This window comes from Nothobranchius furzeri, chromosome 16 (genome assembly GCF_043380555.1).
Source record: "Nothobranchius furzeri strain GRZ-AD chromosome 16, NfurGRZ-RIMD1, whole genome shotgun sequence".
Classification (NCBI taxonomy): Eukaryota; Metazoa; Chordata; class Actinopteri; order Cyprinodontiformes; family Nothobranchiidae; genus Nothobranchius; species Nothobranchius furzeri.
In genome coordinates, this window is record NC_091756.1 from 3,913,358 (window position 1) to 3,935,717 (window position 22,360).

General features: G+C 42.1%; 1 protein-coding gene across 6 annotated transcripts in view; it reads left to right on the top strand.

Moving 5' to 3' along the window:
• rab3gap1 (RAB3 GTPase activating protein subunit 1) overlaps positions 1-22,360 on the top strand; it is a 76,065-nt gene that overhangs the window by 47,194 nt on the left and 6,511 nt on the right. For 4 of the 6 annotated variants that reach the window (XM_054734340.2, XM_054734342.2, XM_054734338.2 and 1 more), the window contains 7 exons: positions 2,096-2,268; positions 8,366-8,461; positions 9,254-9,426; positions 11,132-11,186; positions 13,972-14,301; positions 14,441-14,578; positions 19,724-19,951. In XM_054734340.2, the coding sequence (XP_054590315.2) occupies positions 2,096-2,268; positions 8,366-8,461; positions 9,254-9,426; positions 11,132-11,186; positions 13,972-14,301; positions 14,441-14,578; positions 19,724-19,951 (1,193 nt within the window). The remainder of the gene's footprint in view (positions 1-2,095; positions 2,269-8,365; positions 8,462-9,253; positions 9,427-11,131; positions 11,187-13,971; positions 14,302-14,440; positions 14,579-19,723; positions 19,952-22,360) is intronic. The other 2 variants (XM_054734339.2, XM_054734343.2) reach the window with 1 other exon arrangement.

The window sequence follows — 22,360 nt, forward strand, 5'->3', positions numbered from 1 at the left end:
AAATTCTACAATCTATCAGGACTAACTCTGTGTTGTTTGGAAATGGATGTGATGTTCGATGTGTGTGTGTGTGGGTGTGTGTGGTTGGTTCAGACTCCTTAGGCTGACGTCATTGAATCTGGTAGTCTCTGATTGTTATGACTAGATATCACGAGGCTTATAAAGTGATGACATGAGCTGCTATTTTGCCGTGTACGTATCCAGTGGGGGGGGCCTCCCAGGTAGATCAGGAAATGCCAGGTCTGAAGACCTCGGATGTGCGCTGGAGCTGGTCGAAGCAGCGATCACAGCACGTCAAAGCCCGTCTGAAGGGTCGACCCCGGTACCATCGGCAGCGTCAGCTAGTGGTGCTCTTATTTTGAAAGGATGTCATCTGGTTGTTAAACGACGAAAATCTCCAACTTCACAGTTCTTAGTTTAAAGAAGAAAACACATCTGGCCAGGCTGTGCTTCTCTTTGGGATGACGGTGAATAGAACTGAAGTCAAAATGGAACTGAGCTTAAAATGGCGTTGCCTTGTTTTATATCTCTGAATTGTTGATAAGTTTTAGTAAAGCGGATTGGACACTTTAAGTCAACAAGCCAGATTCTCTTGCGGCAGCCGAAGGCTCTGATTGGTTGGAACAATGTGTCATGCGTTTCTATGGAGATGAGGGTTAGTCTGTCTGTGCAGTAGTCCTGTTTTCATTAAACACATAAATCATGACATCTTTATTCCACAGATCATTCACTTGATTATTATTGATCAACATCTGTTTCGAATAGCTTTAATCACAAATTAAGTACTTTGATTATTGAAAAGCGTTCTTCTTCTCCTTCTGGCTCTTCTCCTGGAATGTAAACAGTCTGAGGAACACCCGACCTTGGCGTTTTCTACACGGGTGTTACTGTGTACAGGGGCAGCTGTGTGGAGCCGAAAATAATGAACTTCATAACGTTACAGGAGATAATAAATCATTATCTTTCTCAGTGGCCTAGTGGTAGAGTGTCCGCCCTGAGACTGGGAGATCAGGGGTTCGATTCCTGGTCGGGTCATACCAAAGACTTTGAAAAAATGGGACCCAATGCCTCCCTGCATGACACCCAGCATTAAGGGGTTGGATTGGGGGGTTAAACCACCAAATGGTTCCCGAGCGCGGCTATGTCTGCAGCTCACCGCTCCCCCAGGGGATGGGTCAAATGCGGAGAATAAATTTCGCACGCACACCTGTGTGTGTGACAACTAATGGGACTTTAATTGCTTTTAATGTTTTTATGGTATGATTTATATAACTAGATTGTAAATAGGGAGCCTAAGTTACTTCCGCATCAGGGGTCCCCGGAAGAACAAAATAAATGAACGCAAGTCAACGGGGCTAAAAATGCTATTTTCTAATTCCGCTTGTTTTGTGCCATGAATTTCACATTTGAAGTCTGTGAATTTTAAAGACACATTTTGATACCAAGAGCATGCTTGTTTTCGAATAGGGGGAATGGTATTTTAGGTTTTGTGTGAAAATAAGTCCAGGACTACAAATGCACTTCACGAAAGTGACATCATTGGACCAGACACGGAGAAAAAGGGCTGTAAGTTCAGCAAACTTCCCACAGGAGGAACGGTCCACCGTAAATCTGGTCATGTAGTAAGTAGCAGCTACGCTAGGGGAGAGGAGATTATGTGGTGACGTCACATATGCGACGTGCCGATTTGTAGTTTGCAGTCATGCCAATTCCAAACTTTTTTAAGCTAATAAATCTCAAAGTATGTGACTGACGTGGTCAAAACACCCATCAATCTTTTTCGTTTAAATTGCAGTACAACGTATGTGTGATACAGGGTGTAAGGCTAAGCGGATTAGAAAATAGGGTTTTTAGCCCCGTTGACTTGCATTCATTTTTTCGTTCTTCCGGGGATCCATGGTGCGGAAGTGACTTGGCTTCCTATGATGTGTTGAACCTTGATTTGAAGAAAATTGTGATTCGAACTGAAATCGCAATTTCTCCTAGAAGCATTGCAAATCAATCTTTTCCTAAAATCATTCAGCTGTAATGCTTTGGGTTTGTTGTTACTCAGTTTTACAGTATTTGTGTCTAACTGCCTTACTTTGCTCCCCAGAAGCTGCTGACATCAGCTCAGCTTTATCCAAGCTAACCGAGCCGGTGGCTGCAGTGCCTCTTCCAAAACTGTCCGTCTCCAGTATGGTTCATAGCGCCCGGAAACACATTCACCGGCACCGGCACATCGATGAGTCTCCTCTTCACATCGATATCCTCAAGTCAATCCTCCTGGTATGTTTTACGTTTTATATCAGTTGATTTGGCCTTTTTTAACCTCATTAGTGTAGACGTGAAAACATTTGATCAAACACAAATTTGAAATTATAATTTGTGATCTAGACACCTAATTTCCTAATTCAGTGAGTTTGAGCAGAACAAACAACATGCCAGATGTTGTCCTTACTGAGCAAAAGGCAGTATGGTAAAAATTAATTAATTAATTAATTAAAAAACAGAAAAATAAAGCATTATGGTCAGTTTTTGCAGGGTCTGACATTACAGAAGTGAATGTGTGCCATAATCAAAGGAAAATATTGGGCTTTGGTCACACTGCAGGACTTGATGAACAATTTCAATTTTTTGAGTAAATGCGATTTTTTGTTTGTGGCTTTTCACCTTATGAATCAAACCGTCTCCAATGTGATCGCTTTACGTCCTTAAAGTGGCCCGCATGCGCAGAAGACAAGAGGTCACACTCAGTGGAGTCGGAACCAGGAGAGCAGGAGATGTGTTGTGAAAGCCTTCATTGACAGCTCTTCCTCAGGATCAGGATCACACCTGTCAAGACTCCCAATTTGGGCTGGAAACTGTTTTAAACACTGTAAACCAGTGATGCTCAGTAGCCCCCAATCTATTTTGAAATGAGTGGATTACACTTCACAAAACTATTAGAAGAGCTGGACTTTAAATCTCCAGGCACTTAAAAGGCAGCGAAGAGTCGGGGAAAAGAGGTGACTGATGACCAGAACATTTCAGGCCCTGTGGCCGCGCCCAGCCCAGGATACCAGCTACCACTATAGGCCTAAGCTATCACAGCTACCTGACTACACCATCCACCATTAAGCCAGTCTACATCATCCACATAGCTACTTGGTTATACCTTCAGGCCCAGCTACCAGATAAACTACGCACCACCAGTCCCTGCTACCTGCTACACCATCCACCACCAGGCCCATAACTGGCTTAATTTCCCTTGTGAAATGCAGTCTAGAAAGTAAGGATTAGAAGAGGAGTTGGAAGAAATAAAGAAATGTTACAAAACCTCGTGAATGAAGTAAAATAGCTCACTAATTTAACTGAAGGGGACCCAAAATTTAAAATTTGGGAACAAAAAGAGAAAGAATAAACAAGAGAAAGAGAGAGCTAAACAGACTAAAATAACATCTAAATGTGAGTTGGATTGGCAGTTTTATTAGGAGTGGGGGAATTCTTTGGTTAATGAAAAGGAAAAGTCGAAAACAAACAACTATGGAAACATTTAAATTATATTCTTTTTTGGAGACAAAAAAGGGATTTTTAACTGATTCAGTTGAAACTGCAAATTATTTAAACAAATATTTTATTGGGAAGATTGATACATTTAAGAGATTATTTTAAATTAAAGCAGAATGAATCATTTGAGGTGATGAATAAAATTTTGGAAGAGAAAACGTGCGGGTTTAACCTCCCTTTTTTACCATTGTTATATTTTATTCTGATGGTTTTATGTTTTTATTGTGTTGTGTTCAGCACCTTGGGCGTCTGCATTGGTCGCAGAAGGGGCTTTATAAATGAATTAAATTAAATTAAATGAAATAATGGACTACTTAACGGACGTGAAGCAGTGGATGTCTATCAACTTTATGAAACTTAACCTCAAAACTGAGAGTTTAGACTCTGGCAGTCAAGACCTAGTAGATGGGGCTGTGAGTGCCCTTGGTCCCTTGTCAGTATTTCTAAAGCCTTAGGTAAAAAATCTTGGGGTCTTTATTGATTGTTCATTCAAACTCGATGGACAAGTGAGTGGAGTTGTCCAGTCTGGCTTCTATAACTTAAGGCAGCTTTTAGTAATGGTTTATTTGTACATCTATTCTTTTTTTTCTCTAGTTACTGTGGTTTTATTGTTGTTTATGCTCAACTTGCCACTTCATTGTTTATTCTTATCTTTTTACTCATAGTTTTTTAATATTTTGTTTTTGATGCCATAATTTTTAATATGTCCTACTTATTCATGGCTGTCTTCTGTTCAGCACTTTAGGTTGTGTGAGCAACAATGAGGTGCTATATAAATGAAGTTGACCTTGACCCTAAAACGTGCATTTTGAAAGTTGAACAGCTAATGTTAGAAGAACAAATGCCCTGAAGTGGAGAAAAATGGATGGATGTTTTCTGTAGCTCCAGTCCCCGCACCCATAAAATCAATGTATTATGAAAAACATTGTTCTGTCTGCCTGGAATAAAAGTTATACCTCTGCCAAAGTCAAGTCAACTTTATTCATTTAGCACTTTACAACAGCAGAAAAATTCAACTAAGTTTTTAACAAGCCAATAACAAATACAGTAAAAAAAAACAGCAGTTTGCTACAATGCTGAGGATAAGTTACGATAAGAGGCTCAAAGTAAAAGAAAGAAGAGATGCGGTACAAAACATATACACTCACACTGAATTAATAGCGACTGAAAACAGATGAGTTTTTTCAAAACCCGACAATGAGGAAGCCTTCCTAGTCGGGATTCCAACAGGCAGATTCTTCCACATTAGGAGCTGAAACTGCAAAAGCTTGATCTTGCACTTAGTTCTAACAACCCAGAAGAGCAACCGTTCAGCTGACATGAGAGAATGGGAAGGAGACCATGTCTTACGCTACCGGTCAAAAGTTTTAAAACGCCCCAATTTTTCCAGTTATTTGTTGCAGTTTAAGTCATTCAAGACCAATGAATTACTTGAAATGGTCCAAAGTTAAGTGGTGAACTGCCAGAGGTTAAATAAAAGGTAAGGTCGCTCAAAACTGAAAAATTATGTACATTTCAGAATGATACTAAAAGGCCTTTCTCAGGGAACACAGCTGTTCTGCAGCAATGGAGGTTGATCAAGCCTTGAAAGCTGGTGCCACTAATTTCCACAGGTGTTCCAACTTTTCTGGATTACTTACACCCCCCTCTGTCTGCATGAAAGCAGTGATGGAACATACTGTGGTGCCATACCCTCGTGAGCATCAGTTGAACAGTATTGTACTGCAGGTAATAGAGTGTTGCTACAAAAATGGTGAGAAAAAGGCAATTAACAATGGAAGAGAGACAGGCCATCATAACACTTATATGTAGGTCTTTCCTACAGAGAAATTGCAAAGAAAGACTCAAGGTGTCAGTGAGTACAGTATCCTTCATTATCAAAAGGCACTCAGAAACTGGGGCAAACTCTGACAGGAAGAGGTCTGGCAGACCCCAAACCACATCTGCATCAGAGGACAAGTTTCTGAGTTAACAGCTTATGTGATAGGCGGCTCACGGGACAACAGCTTCAAGCACAGCTTAATAGTGTTGGTGGTGAGCAAGTCTCAGTTTCAACTGTGAAGAGAAGACTTCGAGCTGCAGGTGTGACAGGACGAGTTGCAGCAAGAACGCCACTGCTAAGATGTCAGAATAAGAGAAAGAGGCTTGCCTGGGCCTTGAAATACTGCCATTGGACCCCTGAAGACTGGAAGAAGGTATTATGGACTGATGAATCCAAATTTCAAATCTTCGGTTCATCACGCAGGATCTTAGTTAGCCGTGGAGTAGGTGGGAGGATGGTTCCACAGTGAGTGGCATCAACTTTCAAACATGGAGGAGGAAGTGTGATGGTCTGGGGCTGTTTTGCAGGATCCAGGTTTGGTGACTTGTACAGAGTGAGAGGCACCCTGAACCAAAACGGCTACCGCAGCATTCTCCAGCGCCATGCAGTACCCTCTGGTATGCGCCTAGTGTGTCAGGGGTTCATCCTACAGCAAGATAATGACCCAAAACATAAGTCCAAGCTATGCCAGAACTACCTCAGGAAAAAAGAACAAGATGGTAAGCTTGAAAACATGGAGTTGCCAGCACATTCTCCATCGAGCTGGTTTGGGATCAAATCAAATCAAAATTTATTTATGAAGCGCTTTTCATGCAAATGCAGCTCAAAGCGCTTTACAATATTAAAAACAACCAGACAGCAGTCGGTTTCCCACCCCTCCCACACAGATTCACATAAGAGATCCCCTTTGTTTCCCCTCCTCCCACCCTCAATCCCGTCCCAAGCAGATCCAAAACCCCGCACGCGCGCACACACACACATGCACACACACACACACACACACAATAAAGAAAGGGCAGCTGGCTGAGTGCAGATGAAATGTATATAAAGAAGACGAAAACGCCATCAAAGGAGCCAACTGCACCGGGAGCACCAAGACTGGCAGCAATAGCCTTGGTAAGAGAAGGCAAATGAAGCACCCCGGCCGCCACAGTCCACCGCTGCCCCCGGGGCAGCCGGCCCCCACAGAGGAAACACTAGTTTACTAATGAGACTAAGATAACAGTTAAGAAACAAATTAAACATAAACAGCTGATAAATAAAAATCTAAATAAAACACAGTGATAAAAGATGACCAAGTAGAAACATATAATTACATTTATAAAATATTGTACCACAAAGTATTAAGACTGGTTAAAACTAATAATTATTACAAGTTAAAATAAATATGTAAGAAAAATATGTGTTATTTAACTAAGAGTAGTAAGTAATAAAACACTGATAAAATACATGTTAAAAATACATAAATACATACATAAATAAAAAGGTAAAAACTGGCTAAAATAGATCAAAATCACTTAAAAGCTATACTTAAAAGGTGAGTCTTGAGCCTGGCCTTAAAAACAAGAACACTCTCTACGGCCCTGAGGTCCTCTGGCAGACTGTTCCAGAGGCGAGGGCCATAAAACTGGAAGGATGCCTCGCCTTGGGAGTGTGTCCCGAATTTTGGAATGATGAGGAGATGGCTGCCAGAGGAGCGCAGGGACCGCGAAGGCTCGTATTTATGAAGCAGTTCTGAGAGATACGAAGGCCCAAGACCATTAAGACATTTAAAAACCATTAAAAGAACCTTAAAATCAATCCTAAAACATACAGGAAGCCACTGCAGCCTGTTTAAGAGTGGTGTAATGTGCTCCTGCCTCCTGGTCTTAGTCAGGACACGAGCTGCTGAATTTTGTTGGAGTATTAAACCTGAGGTACTCTTTTTGGGAAGACCAGAAAACAGGGCATTACAGTAATCAATTCTACTGGTGATAAAAGCATGCATCAGCGTCTCTGTATCAGCCAGAGAGAGAAAGGGGCAGACCCTGGCGATGTTTTTCAGGTGATAAAACCAATTTTTGTAATATTCTTAACGTGGGGAATAAAAGTTAGCTCAGAGTCAAAAATCACGCCCAAGTTCTTCACTTGAGAAGACGGATTAAGAGTTAGTGACTGTAGCTAACTAAAACTTCGGTTTTGTCCCGGTTAAGCTGGAGAAAGTTTTCTGACAGCCAGGATTCAATATCCCAAATACCATTAAAAAGGGCATCCAATGGTCTTGCGCCATCGGGAGACACAGAGATGTACAACTGTGTATCATCTGCATAACTGTGAAATTGCACTCTGTGTCGTCCGATGACGCCACCAAGTGGAAGCATATACAGATTAAAAAGCACCGGGCCTAAAATCGAACCCTGGGGCACACCACAAGTAATCTCTCGGGTCTTGGAACAGAAGGTATCTAGACTTACCATAAAAGTCCTGTCTGTGAGATATGAAGTAAACCATTTATAGACAGCACCAGAGAGGCCGATGTGTTGTAACCGGTTTAAAAGAATGTTGTGGTCCACTGTGTCAAAGGCAGCGCTTAAATGGGATGAACTGGACAGAAGAGTGAAAGCAAAGTAACCTACAAATGCTGCACATTTATGGGAACTTCTGTTCTGATGAGTCAAAGGTTTATAATGCATTTTGGTCTATAAATTGATTCCATGTTTTTTTTTTACTCCAATTGCTTATTTGTGCAATGCTTTTATTTCAGAGTGCAACGTGACATTAAACTGCATCATTTCCAATAAAAAACTGGAAAAATTGGGGCGTTCTAAAACTTTTGACCGGTAGTGTATTTGTTTCTGTTTTTAATGTAATTTTTTTTGTCTCTCTGCCTGTCGACTTGATATGCAATGTTGTATGTGGTCTGTCATGTCCTAATTAAATACAATGAAAGGCGATGTATCCACGACTCTCCCTGATGCAGAGAAAGCCATGTTGTAACCCAAAAATGTTGTAACCATGCCATTTTTGTCCTCTTAGTATCTCTTCCCAGACGCTGCTGTGGAGAAGTCATCAGACAGTCAAAGTAAGATGCCAACAAATTCCTCAAAGACATCGGAGGAGAAACTCTGCGATGTACGTTCTCTCATGTGTACTCTCTAAGGCCAATTACAACCAGAATGTTTGGTCACTGAATGTCTTGTAGATTTAGTACTACTACTAGTGATGGGAATTACGGCTCTTTTTAGAGAGCCGGTTCTTTTGGCTCAGCTCACCAAAAAGAGCCGGCTCTTTCGGCTCCCAAGTGGCTCCTCAGATTTTCTGTTGCGTAGAGTATATTTATCACCAAAATAATGCTAAACTATATGTAAAATAATTTACTAATGTAAAAAAGCAATATATCAAATATTTATCATTCGATGGATTTAATAACTGAACACTTTAAGAAATCTCCACTTTCCGACTGCTGGCGCTCATTTTCTCACCGTCTTCGTCGCGCTCTCCTCTCTCTCACTCGCCTTTTTGCTCCTCCTCATTCCCTCTCGTCTCCCTCCTCCCAGATGTGCTCTGCTGTGTGTCTGAGTCTGATCCTCCCTCTTCCCCGCCCCTACTGCTCTGTGTGTGGACAGTCTGGACACGCAGTTACACATGCTGACCAATCGCCTGTAGCTTTCACCAAGGTGGGGGGGGGGAGGGGGGAGGGGAGGGGACGGCTCCCAATGACGAGCCGGCTCCCATCGTTCACTTCAAAGAGCCGGCTCTTAGAGCCGGTTCGTTCGCGACCGACACATCACTAGCTACTACTAGTTCATTCTTTGTGTGTGAGTGTGTACATAACTAATTGTTTTGTAGTTGACTGTTATGTTCTCAGTGTGTTTTTGTATTTAACATGAAGAATTTCTGTTTGATCTTATCCCTCCTTGTTAGAATCTGGTTCTCCAGCTAAAGTCTGCCCCCACAGACAGTCTGACCTACCGCCTGGCCCTAGGTCTCTGTATGGTCAACTACAGCTATGGTGGCCTGCCAGCTGTTGCTCACCTGTGGCAGGAGTTTGTCCTGGAGTTGCGTTACCGCTGGGAGAACAACTACCTGATCTACGGGTAAGCTTACACAGTTTTCTCAGAGGATTTGAAGTTGAACTCTTTAGGATATCTTTATTATTTATAATTTATTTGTTGTTAATTTAATTAATTTATTTAAATAACAAAGACCCGGCCCAGAAGCAGCAGCAGAAAGAAAATTATTAAAATACGACATGCAATAAATAAATTTGCAAAAGATACTCCTGTAAAAACATGACAGTCGTACACATTAAAATTGGAGGAAATTGGGAGAAGTCAGAAGCAAGTGCACTGATCAGAAACCATTGTAATGAGGTGTACCAGTTCCTGTCCTAACCAGTGTTTTTCTGCTCAGATTTTATTTCTTTTTCAGTATAATTTACCGTTTACAAGATGATTCTAACAAGTGTAACAATTAAATTTACATATTATTTAATGAACCATAAAATGTGAGATTCCATAGGAAATATGAAATTAACTTTATGGATCTGTGGATAATTTAAACCAGAAGATTGGAACTTTTTATTGCAGGGATTATGTAACCACTTCGTATTAACTCAGAGACGAAAGGAAGAGAGTCAAGTTTTAAAGTTAAGAAGATTTATTACTAAACAATTTAAAACTAGACTAACTTTAAACACTTAACACTCTGTGTGATGAATGGATCTCAGTGTGAATGAGACAAGATGGATGGTGTGTGAAATGTTGTTCAGAACCAGCAAATCCTGAGAAACTATTACTTCTGATGGGAGTGAAGATGATGTCTTCGCTCTAAGCTTTGGTCTGGAGATTATAACACACATTGAGACGCCGTTCTGTTGGTCTACGTACCCTTGGCGGAAGTCCCCGTCTAGATCAGGAGGTGTAGAGGTCCAGCTTGGACCTCTCTGGAGCCGAAGCCTGTAGAACCAGTCCAGTCTTTGAGATACTCCCACGTCACAACAGTTTGTTGGCATCTAGCAAGACCCAAAAAGGGGTCGTGATGGTTCAGCTTTTATTCTGAAAGGAACCGTTGCAGCAGTTGGAACAGCAACAGATTTTATCCAGCTTGTCGTTAGATTCTTTCGGCTGAAGAGGAAAGTTACGGATTGGCCACTCCGATAACTTCTCTAGAACGCTTGAACTGAAGTTAGGATAACGTGGGCATAGTTTTATAATTTAGATGTTTTGATTTACGGGCGAATAAAAAAAAAAGGACAACAAGAGGGGAGTTACCAAGCACCAACAAAACCACGCCTCGCGTCAGATCTGGAAGGTTCTGATTGGATCAGAAAAAGGAAATCTGTCATGTGACTTTAAGCATTACGTGGATGAGAATGTCTAGTGCAGCTAGTTTAAAGTTAAATTACTTATTTAAAACCACTGATCATAACATTGTCATTTCACAGATTGGTTCACATTTTATTATTGACTAAAACTTTGTTTGATTAGCTCATTAAAAATAGAGTTCTTCTGATTTATTAAAAAGAAAGAGTTCATCTTCTTCTACTCTTGAGCTGGAAAATAAGAAACAGTTTAGAAGCAGATGCATGACACCTTGAGCAATATCTCATGCAGATTAGTTCTTGCTGGGGGGGGGGGGGGGGTGACTTTTAGGTGGAAAACAGTCATTTCATTCTGTTACACAAGTCAATATGCTTTTTATTCTAGATTGTCCAGCCCTACTGCAAGCTATGGCAAGTGTATATTTCTGTAGTAGTGTCAATAGTAAATAATTGATGTCCATATTTTGTCTTTTGTGCAGGTTGGCTGGTGGACCCCCTGATCTTCGCTGCTGTCTTCTACATCAGAAGTTGCAGGTTCTTCTGATCATACTTTATCGTATATGGGGGTCGATCACCTTTTACTTCTTTGTAATTTCAGACCCTTTTTCTGATGTTTTAAGGTCACGCATCACTAAGGCAGTAAAGATATTCTCAGAAGTAACTAGAGTCACTAATGATTCAGTCTGGTCTACTGGAATAAGTGGAGAGGCTGGGGCCTGTACCAGAGACAGCCAGAAGGGGGCCTCGGGTTTTTTTCAGCTTCATCATCATTGTGGGTCAAGGTTGACTTTTGCATATGTTGATGGTGTGTGTGTGTGTGTGTGTGTGTGTGTGTGTGTGTGTGTGTGTGTGTGTGTGTCTCAGTACAATCATTTTTATATACTATTACAGTGATGCATTGTAGTCTTTCAAGAGAGTTGAGCCAAAAAACAAAGCTCTCAATTTATTGGTCAGTCTATGTTCTAAATCTCATCTATGTTACAAGCTTTGGGTAGTGACGGAAAGAAAAAGATATCTGATACAAACAGGCAAAATGAGTTTTCTCTGCAGAGTGTGTCTAAAATTTCATGAAATATGGCCCTATTTATTAGCAGACATGAGAATCCCTCACCTTTTTGCGAAATTTGCCATTTTGAATCCAAAATGGATCATCTACGTCAGGGGTGTCAAACTCAAACTCACACTCGGCCGAAATGAAACTCTGGGACGGAGTCGAGGGCCATACTTGATTTTTTTTTTTTTTTTTTTTTGAAAAAGTGACGGCAAATTTGCACGTTTTCTTTATCAACATATATGAAATTTAGAACCTTTAAATTTGGAAACAAACATATTTCTGCATTAACACTGAATGTGGAATAACCAAATTACACACGAGCAAGTCCGTTTTAGATAAAAGGCATCAGTGGTATTCATTACTTGTGGTTTAATCAGCATTTTATAAATCTTTTAAATCTTTAAATCTTTTCTCACGGGCCAACAACAAAATAAAAATATCATTTTATCTTAAATGAAAATGCAACATCTCACCTGTTAACTTTCATGTTTTGGAGCAGAAAAAGAGCATCAAACCAACATATTTAAAGCTCAGTTTGCTCCACTGGTTTACTGTGATGCTCACCTGTTCCAGCCAGATACCTGCATCATGGGGTTGATCTGAGCTGAGGAGGAGACTCCTGTTGTTTTGTTCATCTTCATCATAATAATGACAACATTAGATGACAACAGGTGCTCACATAGGTTTGTGCTGCTGAACATGTCTGAGCAGCTTGACCACGTTGGTGTGTGTCGGGGAGGAAACACAACCACAGAGCCGTGCTGGTTTGAGCGTGTCGCTGTTCGCTGGAGTTATATCAGCTCTGTCTGGACGTTAGTTGGAAAACTTTCTCTTTCAGTTGTGAACACATTACTGAGCGGCTAGAATCTCCGTTTCTGGGCTTCAACGTCAGAAAATAGCTGAGTGAACTCGGCGCTGAGTGAGAGGAGTGTTTAGTTTGTCCGAGACAGCGGAGCTGCAGACACCGGCAGCAGACGCTGGAAAAACACAAAGGAGGGGGCGCTTCGGCTACGCGCCAACGCCGCAAAGCATCATGGGAGTTGTAGTCTTTGCAGTAAAATCTGCCAGCGGGTCAGTTTTAACATATTTTTGATATTTATCTCGCGGGCCACATAAAAATGCTCCGTGGGCCACTTTTGGGGACACGTGATTTAGAAGAAGCACGTTAGAAGTAAGTCTGGAGTCTACGTTCCTACTTTGGAAGTATGGATACAGGACCCTTCTATACGGGCTGTTAGGTAAGTAAGTAGGGCATGTTTTCAGTGAGAGTTGAGCTCCCCCAAGGCTGCCCTTTTTCGCTGATTCGGTTCACAGCTTTTATGGACAGGATTTCTAGGTGCAGCCAAGGTGTTGAGAGGATCCGTTTTGGTGGCCTTAAGATCAGGTCTCTTGGCAGATGATGTGGTCCTGTTGGCTTCATCAGACTGTGATCTCTAGCTTTTGCTGGAGGGCTTCGCAGTCGAATGTGAAGCAGCTGGGATGACAATTAGCTCTTCTAAATCCGAGACTGGTCTTGAGTCAGAAAAGGATAGAATGCTTTCTTTATGCCAGGGAAAAGTTCCTGCCTCAAGGTAGCTTGGGGTCTCGTTCATGAGTGAGGGAAAGATAAAGTGTGGTATTGTTAAGTGGATTAGTGCTGTGTCAGTAGTGATGCACATGTTGTTTCAGTCTGTCGTGCTGAAGAGAGAGCTGGGCCTGAAGGCGAAGCTCTTAATTTACCGATCGATCAACGTTCCTTCCCTCACCTGTGGTCACGAGCTTTGGGTAGTGACCAAAAGAGTGAGATCGCGCATACAAGCGGCCGGAATCAGTCTTCCTTACAATGTGTCTGGACTCCCCCTTAGAGATAGAGTGAGAAGCTCAGTCATCTGGGAGGGGCGTGGAGTAGACTTGCTGCTCCTCCACATCAAGTTGAGCTTAGGCGTCTGGCTAGGATGCCTCCTGGATGTTTTTCTGGTGAGGTTTTCTGGCCTTGTCCAACCGGGAGGAGATCTGAGGGAAGACCCAGAACACTCTGGAGGGACTATGTTACTCAGCTGACCAGGGAACGCCTTGGGATTCCCCCAGAGAAGCTGGCCCAAGTGGCTGGGGAGATGGAAGTCTGTGCCTCTCTGCTTAGACTGCTGTACCTGCGACTTGACCCTGGATAAGCGGACAGTAATGGATTGATGTTTGCTATGTTAGTCAGTCTGATGACTGAATCACTCAAAACCATTGCTCTACTGAATGCCTTTTTGTCTGAAAGAGGGGTTTGTTGCTCACCAGATGCTGAACTGCTGTATTGAGAGGAGGAGGAGAAGAGATGAGGCTCCCAGTGGAATGGGGGGCAGCCGACAGAGAGAGCACAAGGCATCCTGTGGACAAGGACCTTCATCAGCAGCTGCAACCAGCTCAAATCAGGCAAAGTCTTGGGACTCGTGGAGTGACAGTGAGGACGAGTTTTTTGAGTGTCTCAGTGACCAGGAGGACACCGAGTCTTTGCGTTCTGAGAGAGGACCTGATAGCGGTAAAGGCAAAGCTGAAGGCCGGCTGCACCCCTACAACGACCTTACCCTTTTGAACTCCATGGAGCCGCTCTACGTTCCTGTCACCCAGGTACAACATTACATCACCTTAACACTTCCTAATCCTGTAGATTTTATCTCTCTGTCGAGAAGAAAATAAAAAGTGATAAGAAATATGTTAAGTGATTTAACCACTTGGTATAATATTCTGCTTTTTGGGTCATCGTCAGGAACCTGCTCCCATGACAGAGGATCAGTTGGAGGAGCAGTCAGAAGTTCTGGCCAAACTGGGGACATCAGCTGAAGGTTCTCATCTACGTGCTCGAATGCAGAGTGCATGTCTGGTCTCTGACATGGAGTCCTTTAAGGTAAGGCAATCATGTGTATGTTTAACTTCTTTTTAACTGAAGAAAATACTTTGGAATTGACAGTTTTACTTGTATGAGGCTGTCAATCCTCTTGCAAAAAAGACTTAAAATGGGCAGAGGGACAATCTGAGACCTCTAAATAATTTCCACTGCTTGGTTCTTTTCTAAACACAGCATAGTAAAGATTTGTTTTTACCGTTTAAGCTGACAACGATTTGGCTAACACCTTAGCCATCCGCAGAGCAGAGGAAGGCTATAGTTAGCTGAAACTTGTCAATTGAGTCCCTGCCTCAGAGTAGGAGCTAAAAGGATTCTAGGAACTAGGATCTAGGAAAGGTTTCCTAGTTCTTATCTGATTGCGCGCTAGTTCTAGGAACTACAACAGGTTCCTACAGTCCAAATGTGCCTATTGATGAGTGGTGAGGATGGTTCTCCTCTGTGTTAGCCAAACTCAATTAACATATATTTTGTTTTATTGGTGATTCAATTCAATTCAAATCAAAGATACTTTATTGATCCCAGAGGGAAATTAAGAGTTTCAGTGCACAAAATTCAGAGATCAGACATACATGGGCAAGACACATGACAAGAATTGGTGGCTGTGGTCATTCGTAACCCTGAGTCGCGCTACCTTAATAGAGATAAGAGGGTTACATGAGGATTGGTTCAGGTGGAGGGAAAAAAAAGGCACTAATCCTAACCCGGAGGACAGAGGACAGGAGAACACACACAGCTAATTAATGAAATAATGTGGTTCTGTACCTTTCTCTTCAGCACAGCCGACAAAGGTTTATGATGGGTCAGTCCTCCTGCATGCTCAGATCATTCCCTTCCCTTGCTTGAAAAATTGTTCCAAAATGAAAGTTGAACCCACATCTTTTTTATCTGTGAATTCAATGCCGTTCGGCGAGTCTCAAATAAAAATTTGGGCATCTTACTGTAAAAAAATATACCATTAATGTAAAAAAGAAACTCAAAATAAACTATGTTCTCAACTAGAATGGAACCCGGGTCTTCTGCACGAAAGTCCATCGTCTTAGTAGCCGAGCTATAGCGCAAGTGACATATTTCGTATCTGTAACATTTATATCCTTGATGACAGCTGAAACAACGTTCAAAGAACGGTTCGGAGGGCTATGCCTGAGCGTGAACGTGCATGAAGCAGCCTGCTCGACCCGAGCATCTCTCTTTTTCTGTGATTTTACAGAAAAACAGGCAATCACAGTAAAAATGCCAGGGCTCATTCTACAGGACCAGGGCATTGCAGGAGAATGTATGAAGAAGACATTTATTATTCCTATACATGTTTTGGCTGTCACACTTCCATAATGCCCCTTTAAAGTTAACTTGAAGAAACCTGTAGGAACCCTGGAGAAGCAGGTGTCTGTGAGGCAGTCAGCACGCTTCCTCTGCAAACTGGTTTCTGTCCCCTCTCTGCCATGTTCGGCGTTTTTGTGGGCCAGCCACAATCCTGGGGGAGCCCGGGGCTCTCACTGTGTCCAGGGGCTTGCTGAGAGATTTCATGTAGTCCAGTGGGACATCTACATGGCATAGGAAGCCCACCCATCAGTGAGTGTAGATGTGTTTTATGTCACACACACATTCATATGCACACCATAACATCCATACCAAAAGTATAAAAACGTAATACAAAGACAGAAACCTAAGAGCCGGTGCATCCTTGCATGTTTCTATCTTGGAAAAAAGAAAATGCATTAGACATCTGTAGTTTAACCATGAAGTGCTTTGTTTATGGTATGTTTTGCTGGAAGAAGTAGTTTCATGCTTGAAAACACCATGATTGGTCAGGTGAGCAGATTAGGGGTGTTTCTCAATGTCAAGGCGCCTTGCCTTGCGAGGACACTGTCCTTCCTTGGCCAAAGAAAACAGTTAAATGGAACAGAGTTGCATCACGTGACTGCGGCTTCCAAGGCGGTCACGTGACATAACGTTATATTTTATATGTATTAGTTTCAATATTAATATATAACGAGGCTTTTACTTTTTAAATTGTATATACAGTTGTGGTCAGAAGTTTAGATACACTTGTAAAAAATATAATATAATGGCTCTACTGAGTGTCCCGTTATTTCTAAAACTCTGATTTTTCTCTGATAGAGTGATTGGAACAGATACTTCTTTGTCACAAAAAAACATTCATGAAGTTTGGTTCTTTAATGTCTTTATTATGGGTTAACAGAGAACAGTGATCACATTTGCTGGGTCACAAATATACATACAGCAACATGAACTAGCAATTTTGGTGACTTAGAAACGTGTCAGTGAACTGAGCTTCATAGCATGGCCTCTTAACTTCTTGTGAGTGATTATGAGTGACTACAGCTGGTGACTTCTCTTAGGCCAGGTAAATAGGGCTCATTGGATACAAACGCCCACAAACGCTACAATGGGAAAGTCAAAGGAGCTCAGCATGGATCTGAAAAAGTGAATTATTGACTTGAACAAGTCAGGAAAGTCACTTGGGGCCATTTCAAAGCAGCTGCAGGTCCCAAGAGCAACAGTGCAAACAATTGTTTGTAAGTATAAGGTGCATGGCACTGTTTCATCACTGCCAAGATCAGGAAGAAAACGCAAGCTATCACCTGCTGCTGAGAGAAAATTGGTCAGGAGGGTAAAGAGTGAACAAGAATCACCAAAAAGCAGATCTGCCAAGAATTAGAAGCTGCTGGAACACAGGTGTCATTGTCCACAGTCAAACGTGTTTTGCATCTCCATGGACTGAGAGGCTGCCGTGCAAGAAGGAAGCCCTTGCTCCAAAAGCGGCACCTTAAGGCTCGACTGAAGTTTGCTGCTGATCACATGGACAAAGATAAGACCTTCTGGAGGAAAGTTCTGTGGTCAGACGAAACAAAAATCGAGCTTTTTGGCCACAATGCCCAGCAATATGTTTGGAGGAGAAAAGGTGAGGCCTTTAACCCCAAGAACACCATGCCTACAGTCAAGCATGGTGGTGGGAATATTATGCTGTGGGGCTGTTTTGCTGCCAATGGAACTGGTGCTTTACAGAGAGTAAATGGGATAATGAAGAAGGAGGATTACCTTCACATTCTTCAACATAACCTCAAATCCTCAGCACGAAGGTTGGGTCTTGGGCGCAGTTGGGTGTTCCAACAGGACAATGACCCCAAACACACATCAAAAGTGGTAAAGGAATGGCTAAATCAGGCTAGAATAAGGGTTTTAGAATGGCCTTCCCAAAGTCCTGACTTAAACCTCATTGAAAACATGTGGACAGTGCTGAAGAAACAAGTCCATGTCAGAAAGCCATCAAATGTAACTGAACTTCACCAATTCTGTCAAGAGGAGTGGTCAAAGATTCAACCAGAAGCTTGCCAGAAGCTTGTGGATGGCTACCAAAAGCGCCTGATTGAAGTGAAAATGGCTAAGGGACATGCAACCAAATATTAGCACTGCTGTATGTATATTTGTGACCCAGCAAATGTGATCACTGTTCTCTGTTAACCCATAATAAAGACATTAAAGAACCAAACTTCATGAATGTTTTTTGTGACAAAGAAGTATCTGTTCCAATCACTCTATCAGAGAAAAATCAGAGTTTTAGAAATAACGGGACACTCAGTAGAGCCATTATATCATATTTTTTACAAGTGTATGTAAACTTCTGACCACAACTGTATGTTTAGTAAATTACATTTATAAGTGAGTTACTACCCGCTAGCCACCGAAGCTGCAACTACTAAGCAACTAACCAACCATAGAAAACTTCTTTGGATCTAAAAAAAAAAAAAACATTTTAAATTAGTTGACTTACTTTCAAACTTGAAAATTGTCCCCAAAGTAGCTGCCGGCTTCTGATCCGCCATCTTTTTGAAAATACCGTGGTGTATTGTGGGTAATTTTTGACCAAGGCTAGGCTACAAGACACCTCCAGTGTATCCTTGCTCAGCTAGCTAAACGGCTAACAAACGGAGAACACACGCCTCGGTAGAACATGAACACTGGAACTGATTGGAACACGTCTTGGTGGCTCCTGATGACATATCTCCTAGGCAACCGGGGTGGGGCCAAGACATCAAGGCAAGGTTCCTTGGCATTGAGAAACCCTAGGTCTTTAGGTTAGTAGGCGGGACTTAAAATGGATATGAATTTAGATCCCTCACCTTGCCAGCTGAGTAGTTTCAAACCTAATGCTCATTGCCATGAATGAACAAAGACAACTGACTAACGCTGGTTAGATTTAGTCATTGCATTTGAACATTGGCTGCATAAACATATCTCCTATGTCGCAGCTCACATAGAAAGGTATGTGCATCGTCATACTGATTAATGTGATTTAGCTGGTAGATTCAACACACTCAGGTTTTCAGAGACTTGTCTTCATAGCCAGAGCTGTAACTCAATCAAAGTCTTAGTCCCTGCCCTTTGGTCACTAGAACAAATAAAGACAACAAACACGGGTGTCTTGTCTGAACCTCAGGTCTTTATCTGTGGTCAGCAGTGTTTGCGTTAACTTACTTCTGTATTTAAAACAGTTTTTACTTCATATTTACTGCATTGCTTTTCTATAATAACACATCAGATCTCTAGGTCCATTCAGGACATTCACCATAACCTCAGATACAAACTAAATTAAATAAAAGCAACAAAAAACAGCTATTGACAGTAAATTATTTAAAAAAAAAGTAACTAGGAAAACAATAAAAACAGGTGAGTTGAGAGTGAGAAAGACAAAGCACTTTTGAGAATACTGTTGGAGTCTGCGGTGGATGTAGGGAAGAAGAGAAATTTAGATGTGAGGGGCGGAGCAAGTGAATGCTCTGGACTCAATCATGGACAAAAGGACAGGGGGCAAAAAACGATGGATGGAGGAGAAGAATCAGAATGGACAGACATCCACATCTGCAATAGTTCACTGAGATATGGAAGAACAAGGATGTGAATGTTCTCGACTGTCAGGATGAGGGTTTTAAAGGTGGTGTGAACTTTTAACGAGAGCCAGTCCAGCTGCTGTAAAACAGGAGGGATGTGGTATGTGGACAGAGTTCTGGAGACTTCACGAGGAGCTGAGCTCTGGAATAACTGTAGATTGTGGATCGATTCTTTAGAGAGAACAGATAGTAGGCTATTACGTTATGCACTTTAGCATCTCTTGTGTCTTTTCAGGCAGCTAACCCGGGCTGTGTTCTGGAAGACTTTGTGCGCTGGTACTCTCCCAGGGACTACGAAGAGAAATATGAAGTGGATGAAAAGGGCAACAAAGTCCTGACTGGAGAGCTTAGCGCCAGAATGAAAATTCCCGGTAATATGTGGGCTGAGGCCTGGGAGATCTCCAGGGTTACACCTGCACGCCGTCAGAGGAGACTGTTTGATGACACCAAGGAAGCAGAAAAGGTAATGAACAACAAACATGTTTGATTCATCCAGATAACGGTTGATTCTCAGGCCTGGTCCTCAGGTCCCCTCACCCTGCTGCTGGTATACATATATTCCACCCTAATAAGTTATACAAATGTGTCTGGCCCAAACCTGCTGTCCTAGTTCCAAATGTGATATGTGGACAGCAGGAGATGCTCTGATCTGTTTGCATTCTCACCAGCTAGCTATTTCAAACCTCACATCCAATAAATGACAAACGGATCAAATACAGGTTTTATAGAACAACCTGCGAATGTTTGGAAACGAAACAGTTCGGAGCTCAGCTATTGGGCTCATCACTAGTCAGCTGATTTAAGGTCTTACAAGGTCTTTTACTCCTGGGGATGCACATTTTTCAAAATTTCTTTAACCGGTTATTGACGTCCCTTAACGGTTAATAGCCGGGTAACTGGAAACCAACCCCCCAGAAATTACTGACATTTCTTTATTTTACTAGACAAATTAGGAGTCCGACACAAGCAGGAGCATCATGGCCAACTGACCTGTTGTTGCTGGACTCGGTTCAGTTTGCTGCGCCGTGTTCTGCCTGGCTCAGCGCTTCGATGTGAGGCTTACGCCCGGAACACACCAGACGCGGAAAGGCTCTATGCTCTCGGCCACATCAGCTGCGAAGCGCCACGAAGGCTCACGCCGTGCAGCGATCGTTTCGGCGTGAGCTCTAATTTTTTCACAAGCCGTGAGTGAGCTGCATCAATTCTGTCAAGAAGTCAAATCAGCACAGAAGAGGCAGGCCAGTCAAGTTTTCAAAATGAAACACCCCGATTGATACAAGTGTAGCGTTAAGGATACACTACATATTTTTAACAAATGACCAATAAGATGTGATTATTCCATTTAAATGTGAAATATCAATCTGGTTGATCTTTGAATGTTTAATCAGAAGATTTAGTTACTTTACTTATTCAGGGACCATGAACACACTTCGTATTATTTCAGACAGAGTCAAGTATGTAGTTTATAAAAATGAATTCATTTCTATTTCCCTAAACTAATGATTAGACATGACAAGATATGAATGAAATAATGGATCATTTGTACTCAGACTGTGAGAAGTTACACTTCTCCATGAGACTAAGTTACAGATCTAGGTGGGTAGTAATCCAAGCATGGCCTTATAAATGAAAGTGTACCAATGTCCCAACCTCCTGGTGGATAAAGAAGACCATCCCACTGGAGAATACAATTCACAGTGGTGGGTCAGTGGTCTGCAGTTAGTAAGAAACCTCAGCGAGGCATGATAAACCACATCCAGCTTACCAAGACACTGTGCTGAGGCATTCATATACAAGAGGTCTCCGTAATCCACAACAGACAGAAATGTTGCAGTCACTAGTCGTTCTTCTGCCTCAAAAGAAAAACACAGTTTGTTTTGAAAAAGGAAACCCAGTCGGAGTTTGAGTTTCTTCACAAGATTATCTACATGGGGCTTCAAGGAGAGGGAGTCATCGACAGCAAGGTATTTGTTTGTGTGGACCACCTCCATGATGTTTCCCTCGAGTGGTCACAGAGGGCATACTTAGAGTTTGAAAACAACATTAGTCTTGTCGGCACTGAGGACCAATTTTAACAGCACAAGTGTTGGTTGGACCTCATTAAAAGCTTTCTGTAAGAATTCAACAGCTTTAATGGGGGATGTTCCAAAACGGTGGTAATGATGTGTAAGTGGTTACTTTAAATAAATTGTCAATAGAATAGAAAGGTATGTTAGTGCTAGTGGCAGCAACACAATGATCACTCAAGTCATTGCAGAAACACTTAACCATGAAAGTTTATGAGGGATGGTTGTTAAAATTCAGCCAATCAAGGTGGACTTATCGGGATTCTTAAGCAGGATTCTTGAAGCAGTTAAACGAGCAAAACTATTTTACCCGGTTACAACATCAACAGCTATTAACCGGTTAACTATATACATCCCTATTTACTCCTAGTCACTCTGTAAAGAAAAAACGAACTTTTTAAAATCTGTATTTAAATCTTTATACTTCCACTATAGAGCTCCGGACGTCACGTGACTCTCAGAGAGTAGATGCCATGTTGGCAGGCAACAAAGGTAAACAACATGAACGGGAACGGCTTGGATTTTACTTCGTCGGAGTTTACTTCACACTTTAAAACCAAAGAAATCATTTTATATAGTCAGAAATTAAATAGACTAAACATCTCCGACCCTTACCGTGCCCCTGGGATACTTTTTAAAAACGCCAGAAGCTGTCGGCGCGGACTTCTTACCGGACGTGGCCGGGGACCTCCTTGGGATTCCCCCGGAGGAGCTGGCCCAAGTGGCTGGGGAGAGGGAAGTCTGGGCCTCTCGACGCTACTGCCCCCGCGACCCGACTCCGGATGAGCAGATGAAAATGGATGGAT